General features: G+C 34.9%; 1 protein-coding gene across 1 annotated transcript in view; it reads right to left on the reverse strand.

The window, feature by feature from the left end:
• Positions 1 to 13431, reverse strand: part of LOC117338031 (ataxin-1-like) — a 97451-nt gene extending 84020 nt beyond the window's left edge. Inside the window, exons 1-2 of the mRNA XM_033899190.1 lie at positions 13401 to 13431; positions 11639 to 11722 (exon numbers count right to left, since the gene is read on the reverse strand). Of these exons, the coding sequence (XP_033755081.1) occupies positions 11639 to 11651 (13 nt within the window). The 5' untranslated portion in view covers positions 11652 to 11722; positions 13401 to 13431. The remainder of the gene's footprint in view (positions 1 to 11638; positions 11723 to 13400) is intronic.
• Between the last annotated feature and the right edge of the window lie 47 nt (positions 13432 to 13478).

The following is a 13478-nucleotide window of genomic DNA, read 5'->3' on the forward strand; positions in this document are numbered from 1 at the left end:
TAGTGGTGAAATCTCCCTGAAGTGTGGTGGTGAAATCTCCCTGAAGTGTGGTGATGAAATCTCCCTGAAGTGTGGCAGTGAAATATCCCTGAAGTGTGGTGAGGAAATCTCCCTGTAGTGTGGTGAGGAAATCTCCCTGAAGTGTGGCGGTGAAATCTCCCTGTAGTGTGGCAGTGAAATCTCCCTGAAGTGTGGCGGTGAAATCTCCCTGAAGTGTGGCGGTGAAATCTCCCTGTAGTGTGGCAGTGAAATCTCCCTGTAGTGTGGTGATGAAACCTCTCTGAAGTGTGGTGAGGAAATCTCCCTGAAGTGTGGCAGTGAAATCTCCCTGAAGTGTGGCAGTGAAATCTCCCTGAAGTGTGGTGGTGAAATCTCCCTGAAGTGTGGTGGTGAAATCTCCCTGAAGTGTGGTGGTGAAATCTCCCTGAAGTGTGGTGGTGAAATCTCCCTGAAATGTGGTGAGGAAATCTCCCTGTAGTGTGGTGGTGAAATCTCCCTGAAGTGTGGTGAGGAAATCTCCCTGAAGTGTGACGGTGAAATCTCCCTGAAGTGTGACGGTGAAATCTCCCTGAAGTGTGGTGATGAAACCTCCCTGAAGTGTGGTGATTCTTGTTGACACATTTATCATTTGCAGTATTAAATTAATAAAAGTTTACTTTGCAAGATCTAAATTTATGAATGAATTAATATACTATACGGCAAAAATGATGTGAACAATTCATTGCAATAGTAAGGACCTTGTTATTGTCAATGAATTTCAAGTCTGGTTATTGTACAAAACAGAACTCAAAAGGCTGATATATTTCCCAAGGAAAAAGGACAGACACATGAAGAAACATGACAAAAAATATAAACATTCCATGAGAATTTTTATAAATGCTACTTTTACAAATGTAGAATAATCATCTTAAATGACAATTGTCGGATACTGTCCTGTATCCTAGCTGTTTCTAGGGTTGTGCACAAAAAAATTGATTATTTTCAGATTATATGTTTTGAATTTTAAACATAAACCCGTCCCCAATTTTGTAAGAATCACTGTAGTTTATTTATATTTTTTCTTAGAATCTTGCCTTGAAATTCTTGAATCAGACTTTCATTGTTCTGCAAAACAGACAGACACTTCATGTGCTAACATTATTCACAGAATCTTGAGTCCTGCTTTGTATAAGAAATTATATATACAACAATATAATACTCCTCATAATTATATATACAACAATATAATACTCCTCATGATTATGGACAATGGGAACTTCTAGGACTACTCAACCCGATCAAGATCCTTTTTTGGCAAAGCTGTCATTGGTGTTTTCTACGACTTGTTGAAACTGAAGGTTTGGAATGGAAATCTCTGTTCATGAAAAACTAACTTATCATTATTTCTGATAAAATCAGTTCACACAGAAGATTTTTTGGCGTAACAAATGCCAAAAAGCGCCATTGATTTGAGTGAATCTGATGACGTGACAGGACCAGCATGTGTAAGTAAATAGCATGTATCTAGCCGAGGTGGTGTGTACATGTAAGAGGCGGTTCCAGTCAGCCAATCCTACAAGGTGCTGATCTAGTATTGATCTCGGCCTGTGAGTAGCACCTTACCTTCACTGGAAGGCTTCACCCAGTATTAAATACCAGGGTTCATCACTCAAGTTTTATAACCACCACATAGAAAGTAACTGCAGTCCGCAGTCAACCTGACCTCATTGGAGGCAGTCTGGGAGATGTGACGACAAAGGCACACCAAAGTGGCACACATTTCCATGACTGTATTTTACTATAGGTGTAATACAATTAGCATTGGGAGACAATCGGACAGGCAATTGTCTTATATAATCCCCTAACTTAACCAAAATTGAATGAACACACACAAATGCCTAAAACCTTGTACATCTGTGCATTTTCTAAAACTATGATGCCTCAAAAATGTTTCCATTATCTCTGATAAATAGTTTGTTTAACATTAGCATCACTTTTGCATTCAATTTTCTAATTATATATCATATCATAAGATATTAGAAACTTTTTTTTCATATTTTGAGATGACAGTTATTGCCTCACATCACCATCATCATCCTGGTCATCTCAATTCGAGTGATGACTTTACACCATAACCTTCAACTTGGTCCTGAATCGAAAAACCAATATACAATATATTGTCTTTACAGGGTCAGTCAGGAAAAGGAGAATTGTCAGTTAATTCACAGTTTTTTCAGCCAATCTATATAACAGTGACTATACAGACAATCTATATAACACGTACTGACTATACAGACAATCTATATAACAGTGACTACTATACAGACAATCTATATAACAGTGACTATACAGACAATCCATGTAACAGTGACTATACAGACAATCTATATAACAGTGACTGTACAGACAATCTATATAACAGTGACTACTATACAGACAATCTATATAACAGTGACTATACAAACAATCTATATAACAGTGACTATACAGACAATCTATATAACAGTGACTATACAGACAATCCATGTAACAGTGACTATACAGACAATCCATGTAACAGTGACTATACAGACAATCCATATAACAGTGACTGTACAGACAATCTATATAACAGTGACTATACAGACAATCCATGTAACAGTGACTATACAGACAATCCATATAACAGTGACTGTACAGACAATCTATATAACAGTGACTGTACAGACAATCTATATAACAGTGACTATACAGACAATCTATATAACAGTGACTATACAGACAATCTATATAACAGTGACTATACAGACAATCCATGTAACAGTGACTATACAGACAATCTATATAACAGTGACTATACAGACAATCTATATAACAGTGACTATACAGACAATCTATATAACACTGACTATACAGACAATCTATATAACACTGACTATACAGACAATCCATGTAACAATGGTACTGATGTATTCCATCACTAACTTTCAAATTTTCAACCTGTCACACTCAAACTATTGAAACGACCATCACTGTGCCATTGAAACGTTCTTTTTTAAGAGCGCCGATGTGGCGCAGCGGTATAGGCTGCGGGTATTTCTGGCTAGGCGATTGGGTGCCGTAGATCGTGAGTTCGAGGCCCGGTCAGGGCACGAGTCAAAAAGTTGTCTTCCTTCGTCATTTGTGTTTCTAAGCTATATATATATATATATATCAAACTATGACGTCATAAAATGATGTACCGAATAAAATTCATAATCCCCTGCAGAGCGCACAATGTAGCTGCGAAAGTACTAGGGAGACAGCCGATCTGTGTTTGACTTTTTATTTTATTATTATTTACCGTCACATGGACATTTCAACTTTATTCTATATATATATATATATATAATTACATAATGTGTTTGATCTTCCTTAATTATACGCATCAGGTATATTTGAACTATTGCAACTTGCAAGGGTAAAATGACTATTGCACTGCCAAACAAAAGTCATGGCGACTTCTAGGCCCACAGGAGAGTCAAGATTTCAGTGATTCTAAGTGTGTTTTAGTGATTATGTAATAAAACAAGTATACAAATGATATATTTGTATGATAAATACTGGAAAAGGGATTAATTTTGTTTTGTCATTTGTATACATAACATGCTAATTAAAGTGCATGCAATATATCAGACAATATTATACACACCTTATCATTATGATTAAACATATTTTACGTTTACTAGTCATTAACCATTAATCAAGCTTATGTAATTGTATGTAGACAGTATTGAATCCCTCATTAACTTATTACTTTCTTGACTCAACATCAGTTTCACCAGTTAGTCTGACAGAGGGCATTATTTATCTGTTAATAATTCAGTTTGTATTTCTGCATAAATTCAAAAGTGTAACCTACCATTAATACATATCAGTCATAAAATGACACTTGATACCACATTAATGGATGCTGCCGATCAAAATTGATCAAAATACAATCATTGTACCTTTATCCATACACAAGAAAGATGTCATAGAAAATCCTCTTTTTTCCCTACAAGGCAATGACCCTCCAACTCCTGGGGTGCCTGTCCCTCCTTTTACCAGGTATGCAACATTGGATCGTTTTCACCTAAATCATACTCCAGTCCAAATGAGGTCAACCTTCAAATGAATTGTGCTGATGAAGTTAATTTAATGTTTTTCTCTAATGTATCCCATTTTGGTTCTGACCCTTCAATCCATAGGTTGTCAGACCAACAGTTCATAAAAAAAATGGTTCCCCTTCACCCAAGGATGCTTCAGACCAATTATGGAGCAAACCTTGTCATTCCTACAGAAGAGGAAGAATTTCAAAACAAAAAACAAAATAAAACAGTAATACATACCTATTCTAGCCACCGCCATACGGTTGAGTCCCGCATCCTCCAGAAACACACATGTGCATGGCCACGATCACGCTGAGCAGTCGGAACACCTCGGATGTCATTCTATGACAACACATCCAAGGCGTTCCGAGCGCACGCCGAGGTAGTGACTAATAATCTACCCAATTCCTTTCTTTACGGAAATAAATAAATCCGGATTATTATTGTTATCTATCTAAATTTTTATATATATCATTAATTTTATAAAAAAAAAAAAATAATAATAATAAAATAAATAAAATGAAAATATCCATAAAACGATGAGAAAGAATGTATGAATGACTAGCGAAATACTGGAAAAAATCATGAGAAAAAGTGAAAATATGCTGATTGTAAGGAAAAAGAATTGTACAGTATATATAGATGACGAGTGAAAGACTGAACAAACTAAGTAGAAAAATATGAATGAATGAGTGAAAGCCCTCCTGCGAGAGGACACCTATTGTTTTGTATATATTATGTGTAATATGAATAAAATGTGTTTTTATCAACAAAAAAAAAAAAATTAAAAAAAAAATGTTTTTGTTTACTGTGTAATATGTAGTACATATACGTCTATACAAGTACTACTAATATTTACTCTACACATATATTAGAAGGCATTATCTACTATTGAAGATGTTCAATTCATATATAGTGTATATCAATAGATTTATTAAAACGAAAAAAAAAAAAAAAAAAAAAAAAGAATTTCAAAACATTTGCTTTATTTCCATATTAGGCCCCACTCCACAGCCTCTGGGGGTCAGCCTTCAGAATATCATTTTTAGTTTATAATTCCCACCACATAGGAATGCTTCTGGTCAAATACATACATATAAGAGTGATATATGTATCTATTGCTTAGTTCCAGAGAGGAAGTTGTTACAGCAATATAGCCAAATTTGACTCCATCCCCCAACCCCTAGAGGGTCAGTTCCACCATTTGTACAATTTTTAATCCCCATCACCCTAGGGATATTTCCAGTCAAATTTAGTTCAATTCCAATCAGAGATTAAAGGGGCTGTCCTTTGTTCGAAAGACAGGTATGAGTTGCACAGTAAATAAGATTTATAAATACAAGAAGCTTACACTCATATTTGTGGCTAACTGTGATGGAATAAATATCATATTGTACCGAAAATCCTCAAAACTCAGCCTCCGCACTTGAATATTCCATCATGCCTCCTCTACTTAATTTCTGTATCACCTGACACCACAGACAACCGTTAGCAGATCACAGCATGGCGAGCGATGTAGGTGTAACGTTTTTGTTGAGATGATAAACCTCAATCATAGCTCGTTTTCCTGCGATTACTTATGTCACTATATGGTAACATGCAAAGCTTGTAAATGAGTTAAGAATATTAAAAACATTATAAATTATTACACACCAAAACACAAACACGTGTGTTGTGTAAAACATTTGGCATGTATGTAAATGAAGGCAATGGATACAGATTTAGTACCAAGATATGACAAATGCATATATACCTGTTAAATCATTTATTGTGCTTCATCGAGGTAATATTTAGTTTTATTGTCAGCACGGTAGCACGTCTAATTTTGAGCATACCTTCAGGCTGTCGAGTATCCCATAGAAGCAATGCAAATTCCGCGTTCGACTTAACCAACACGGCCTCCTTCGCTCTCCTCCATCTTTCAATCAGCCACTTCCAATATTTGTACAACTTTTTACGGCATTACCTATGTTATTGAGTCCTCATTTTCTCGCTGTTTCTGATTTCAATGACCCATTAGCAAAATGCTACCTCTTGGACTCGTGTCCCTCATTTTTTGTTTTCTTTGTGAACTTGTCTGTGCATACTTGTATTGATAGCTGTTGGTGACGTTTCATTTTCATACAATGGGTCAAAATCACATTTTCAAAAGCTTTTTTTCCAAGAACATTGGCTTATCTTTGGACTTTGAGTGTTTATAACTTTTACAAGTTGAAAAAAATACAAGGTTCTCGTTTATTTCTGAGTTCATAGCACAAAATTATTTTAATGACAGAATGCCCCTTCAAGAAGAAGAAACCATATTAAAGAAATTGTTGACTACAAATGGATGCTAAGATATGACATAAGCTGAAAATCATTGAAAACAAAATCTAGATTAATACAAATTGAATAAGAAAGAATTATTACAGTAGACAAACTATAAATGGACAGATACCCTGAGTCCAATATACCCCTTAACTCTGAAGTATACCAGGTTTGTAACCACAATATCACTGTACAGCCTCTAAATAAGTTTACCCCTTAACTCTGACGTATACCAAGGTAAACCACAATACCATTGTACAGCCTCTTAATAAGTCTACCCCTTAACTCTGAAGTAGGGTAAACCACAATACCACTGTACAGCCTCTAAATAAGTCTACCCCTTAACTCTGAAGTATACCACGGTAAACCACAATACCACTGTACAGCCTCTAAATAAGTCTTCCCCTTAACTCTGAAGTATACCACGGTAAACCACAATACCACTGTACAGCCTCTAAATAAGTCTACCCCTTAACTCTGAAGTATACCACTGTACAGCCTCTAAATAAGTCTACCCCTTACATTATTTAACTCTGAAGTATACCACAGTAAACCACAATACCACTGTACAGCCTCTAAATAAGTCTACCCCTTAACTCTGAAGTAGGGTAAACCACAATACCACTGTACAGCCTCTAAATAAGTCTACCCCTTAACTCTGAAGTATACCACGGTAAACCACAATACCACTGTACAGCCTCTAAATAAGTCTACCCCTTAACTCTGAAGTATACCACGGTAAACCACAATACCACTGTACAGCCTCTAAATAAGTCTACCCCTTAACTCTGAAGTATACCACGGTAAACCACAATACCACTGTACAGCCTCTAAATAAGTCTACCCCTTAACTCTGAAGTATACCACGGTAAACCACAATACCACTGTACAGCCTCTAAATAAGTCTACCCCTTAACTCTGAAGTATACCACGGTAAACCACAATACCACTGTACAGCCTCTAAATAAGTCTACCCCTTAACTCTGAAGTATACCATGGTAAACCACAATACCACTGTACAGCCTCTAAATAAGTCTACCCCACAACTCTGAAGTATACCACGGTAAACCACAATACCACTGTACAGCCTCTAAATAAGTCTACCCCTCAACTCTGAAGTATACCACGGTAAACCACAATACCACTGTACAGCCTCTAAATAAGTCTATCAACTACCAGTAACTGCTACCTAAACATAACACAGGAAATCTTTCCAAAAGAATTTTAGCCATCATTTGGTTGTTTTACAGTAATATGAATTATGCAACAACAGCTCTCTTCCAACGGTATCTCATGCCTCAAACATACACTACTACATATCATGGCTCTCTTCCAACGGTATCTCATGCCTCAAAGATACACTACTACATATCATGGCTCTCTTCCAACGGTATCTCATGCCTCAAACATACACTACTACATATCATGGCTCTCTTCCAACGGTATCTCATGCCTCAAACATACACTACTACATATCATGAAGTATCAAATGCTAAAAAAGCAGTTTAATCCATAATTGTGACACAAATTGATTAAATTAAACATGAAGTAGAGTTATGCACAGGATTTATTGTAGTACCTAGTCTACAAGTCTACACGACAACATAAATTTCCTATTCTATTTTCATTTTTCATTTTTACTGATATTCCAACAAATTAGCATGTTTTTTTATTGTGATGTTGTATGTATGGTTTAAAGAAAATTGCTTTGAAATATTTTCAATCATTCTCAAGCTTGAAGGTTCCAATTGTTCTTCCTTTATAAAGCTTCAGAATGGATGTGTCATCTATTTTCTGGTTCTGACAGGCTATTACATCATATTGACAGCTTAAACTTTGTTCCTGAAGATTTTTAATCAAAACTAGTATTTCATGACACTTACAAACATTTTGAAATGTTTGCATGATCGATCATAACATTATTAAGATGTTTTGTATTCTATATCTATAATAATTATCTAATTCCTCATTGGTGAATATTCTTTTCAATAGAAAACCAGAAAAAAACACAGCTGTGATGCTGCATTGATAGAACATGCTAACATCTACGGAGGAAATGGCCTTAGTGTTGATGGCTCAAACTGGGAAAGTAAGATACATGGTAAACTGCTTTTGTGAGCTAATGACTCAAAGCTATCTAAAATGCATTCCATGGGTACATGGCACTTAGATATTTAAGAAAACTCCTATTCAGATTTTTGTATGAACGCCTATTCAGATTTTTGTATGAACGCCTATTAAGATTTTTGTATGAACGCCAATTCAGATTTTTGTATGAACTGCTATTCAGATTATTGTATGAACTGCTAATCAGATTATTGTATGAACTGGTATTCAGATTTTTGTATGAACTGGTATTCAGATTTTTGTATGAATGCCTATTCAGATTTTTGTATAAACGCCTATTCAGGTTTTTGTATGAACGCCTATTCAGATTTTTATATGGGTACATGACACTTAAATATAAGTAAACTACTATTTAGGTTTTTGTGGAGTAAAAGTGCCATAATTTCAATTTTTCTATATTGAAAAGTAGCTCAGACACTTAAATATAAGTAAACTGCTATTCAGATTATTAGTTGAACAGGAGAAACTTAGTTGTGGTTGTGTTTGTGAAGGACAGAGCAGAGGTAAAGCAGAGAGTACCGATCAACTTACAAGCTCAGACTAGCAGGAATCTTTCTATAACTGAACGGTTGTGACAAGGGAGATATCATAATCTAAGGGGAATAATCCAGTACAATTGGTCTGCTGTAAAACTTGAAAAAAGAAAAAAATGTGTGTACATAAAATATGGAATATTGATTAAGATATTGTCAGGTGTGTCACATGCAGGTAATATCTATCATTAAATCATCTTTAAATCCTGTTTATCTCATGGAAATATCCATGGTGGCCACTTTACAGGAAATTTACCTCTAGGATTGGACTTGACTATGTTGAGGGAGACAGCCGTTTTGATTATCACTACAGTGTAATCCGGTGAAGTTGACCTATATCAGCAATGTGTAGCGAGAACAATGATTACTTCCTCATGATAATGGGCTATTGTCAATTCATTTTCCCTCTCAATCAACAGATATCTCAAATCATATTGCTGGCCGTAATCTTACACTAGCTAGTGTTGCGCCCACACACACCATAGCAAGTCCATCCATGTACAATAATCAATTTAACTTCACTGTCAATCTGTAATGATTTTTGATTTGTCACATTAAAACCAATTATAAGGCCGAGATAGCATCCAATTGCCTCCATGAACGAGGTGGGTTTCACCTGTAGCTGTGTCAACACCCGTCCAACTTTTGTCAGGATTCTGTTATGTATATGAAAAACTAGGTGAGATATTGAATTTTTCTCAAAGCCGGACAGAATATATCTGCAGGCAATACATTTCTTGTACAAATAATGTGAGCAATTCAGGAAAACGGTATGATTGAGACCTTTTAGCATAGATCATTCCATATCTATATTGATCTAAAGCAGAATTCAACCTTTCTGAGTTTATTACCAAGTAATTTCTGAATGTAAAAGACAAAATATTGCCAATTTTGTATCATCAGAGGGTGTAGGGAATTAACAAAACCCTCATGGCTACGTTCAGTATCTAAGAGGTTGTTGATCCCTAATAGAACAGATTACAAAAGATAAATCATTAAATAATATCATGTATTTTTATATTCAGCATATGAAAGGTGAAAGTTAACGACCTGTCATAATACTTAGTAGTGCTCAGAATCAATAGGAAAATCACAACTGATTATCAGTTATAGTCTTAGTGTTGAAATTAATCAACATTTCATCTATCAAAGTCAAACTATCCAGCAAGACGTTGTTTTGGTCATCTCTACCTTTTAGCTATCAGTTAATCATAAATCATTAATTATTGAGCATCAGTTGGTCAATGCCATTCATTGAAATGTTAATGTTAATTGTTTTTTCTCCTCTTCTTTCTACTGGCTTTATTGCACTTTCATCATATATCCTTTATTAATTCACATTGTGAATGAGCTTATTCCACATCTTGTTATCATTGGCTGAATTTTCTATTACAGTTGAATATCAATCAGTTGATTACTGGTTGATTTTCAAGTGTAATAGAAAATCAGCCTAACACTAATACTTACTTAAATAAACGTGTAAAGTAAGGTTGCCTAAAAACAAGCATTCAGATTAATTCCAACTTGTTGCACACTTGCCAATTTATTGTAATTTCCATGTGAATATAATGTGTACATTCAAACTATATGCCTTAGAAATTAACATTTACCTGGAAATGGGTATGAAACCTTTGACCAACTAATACCTGGTACATGAAGACAGATAATCATGTTTGAGGTTTAATTGATTACTTACAGTATAATAAAAAAACCACACAATACAAAATAGTGATTATCTCAAAATATTGAGGGTCAACATTCAGGTATGAGTAACTGTCACTCATGTACAGAACATAACTAAGAGATTTGCCAATTTACCAATTGATTCCATTTTCACATGAAGTCATATTCCCATGGAGTTCTGAAAAGTTCGTCCTAACACACCAATTGTCACAGGAAGGTCTTGAAAGGAATACGAGGCTTTTAACTGAAGGGAGGTAACTCTTGGTAAAACTCTTCTAATTTTTGCATCCATGCTCAACAATATATATTTGTTTTAATTTGGTTACATTCAACCATTGTTCCAGATGGAAAAAATGATTAATTTGGAAAAAGTAATGTCATCAGTCATTTTTCATTGCCTTATAAAGCCAAATGATGACCAAAAAACCCTCACTTTTGAGTGATAGGTGTAAAAGAGCAGACAGAAATCTGAAATGTAAATAAACTCTTTAACACCTAATGAAGACATAAATGATGCCCTGCCCTTGCTATTTCCCCACAACTAAACCTAGGTAATAACCTGAAAAAAGATATTGAAATTTCCTCAAATTACTGTTAAAGATACATTTATTGTCCAAGACATACAGATCATTGCCTTTCACCAAATTAATTATTAAATTAACTAGTTATAAACTGTTTTGAATTTGTCCGATTCATTACAAGTATCGTTGGATAAAAAAGTTTACCTACAGAAAAAGTGAGAAATTTAAGAAGGTGTTATATGTCGCCAATAAGGACATAGAGGGGGCATCAAATGTCATCATTAGGTGTTGGAAGATATGTAGTTTCAGGTAATAAAGAGTTAAATTTCTTGTAAAAAACAGTTCTCTTCATATAATGGAGTTAATAAAAACAACTTACTGATTTCCATCATTGAATACTGGTGTGTGCCAAAATCAGCCTAGCTGGACAGCCTTGGGTAGGGATGATGGTGTCTTGTCATAACTAAAAATAAGGAAAATATGAATTCTTAACATGACGGTTATGACAATTGTGCTTCCACAGGACTAAGAAACTTGGGGTCGTAAGTTTGTTGTACTTATAGTTTTAAGTTGAGACTTTAATTAAGGTAATTTTGCTATTTTACAATTTCTCTTTAGCCTATTGGTGTGATGTCCACACAGAGAGCAAAAGATCGCAAGTTTGAGGCCACCATGGACAAGATATTTTTCATTACTCCTTCTTAGTATTACATATTAACCACATTGGTATTTGCATAACGAACAGGCAATTATCAAAACAATCTAACATAAAATCATGACATCAGTCAATTTAAAAATTAACCTGAGCAACATTTCGAAAACATAATTAGAAATTTCAATTCAGATTGTTATAGTTCTTACTGAAGTGAACGTCCATCAAGAGTTAGAGGTACATTGTACCAGGTTTTAATTCAGGTGTGGTTGTTACTTTTAATCCTAATGATCAGGTAACTCTAATGGTTATAAGAGCATATAGAGTTTGGCAGTCTCTGGTTGAGTCCCAGTCTCGTTGTTGCCTTCTTTCTCTCCTGTTACATATGTGGCACCAAATTATAACACCCACGGAAGGTGGTATAGCCAATATAGGGTCTCATGTGTGTCTTCGAAGTCAAAGACTTTGTTGAAGGGGGAAGAAATGAAATGGTTATGCAGGTAGCTAAAATGGTACTTAAAGTAAGTCTATCTCGAGTTCTCAGTCTTGTCATTTCTTTCTATCTTGTTACAATAGCATCAGTTATCCCTCAGAAACTTGGGAAGAGCTTTTTCTTGGTAGGAGAATTTAAGTAAAATGTCTATGTCTATAGGATAATGCCCATGCAACTTCAACAATTTGAAGATAATTGGCAAAGAACGCTAGTTAAAATGTGTATAATAATTTTGGGTTACTAATAAGCCTAAAGAAGAGCTAATTTTGAGTGGGAATTTCAAGATAAATGGTTCGGCAGAATGAGTGATTTTTTTCTTTATAGCAATTAGGTCATGCTTGATTTTGAAAAATGATGCAAGCCTTGCGTCTTTCTTCTATTTGATAAAGAGACCTACTCTAGGATGTTTATCCTATCTCCAACACTAAAAGCAGTCGTACAGTATGGTGCCACTTCTACAGCTAAGTTCAAATATGCTGTAAACTATATAGTCATACAAATAACTTCTGACATTACCTGAATCATCTTATTTGTACCTAGACATGGTGTCAGGGCCAGATGAAACTCGGGCTAATTTGTACCTTCCTCCGGTCAATGCAAATCTTTTTGCTTTTATATCGTTCTAGTACTTTTCATCCTATTTATCCTATATCGTGAAGTACTGTTTTTTTACATGCTGGATATTGTATTATTGTATCTGATAATGTATTGTAAGTTTCACATACACTGCTTTATGCATAAGCTTAACAATATCTATAACAGAAAAATATATTTATCATATTGTACAAATGTCGAGAAATGAAAAATCGTCTGCTAAAGTTGCTCTGTAAATGAAGTTCGTCAGTTAGTTGCAGTTTAAAATTTTCATTGTGATCTGTCAATCACAAATTCTATTGATTTTCATGATAGTTCAATGCGGTTTATCTTGGTGTCATTGTTAAATGTATAAATTTAGATCAAACACTATAAAAATCATCAACTTTTTCATAAAAATACCTTCGTCTTCCCTCTCTGAGCACCGGCTTTGTTCCGGTTCTAGAAGGCTATCTAACAAGCTGTTTGATTGGTCAAAAC

This window comes from Pecten maximus, chromosome 11 (genome assembly GCF_902652985.1).
Source record: "Pecten maximus chromosome 11, xPecMax1.1, whole genome shotgun sequence".
NCBI lineage: Eukaryota > Metazoa > Mollusca > Bivalvia > Pectinida > Pectinidae > Pecten > Pecten maximus.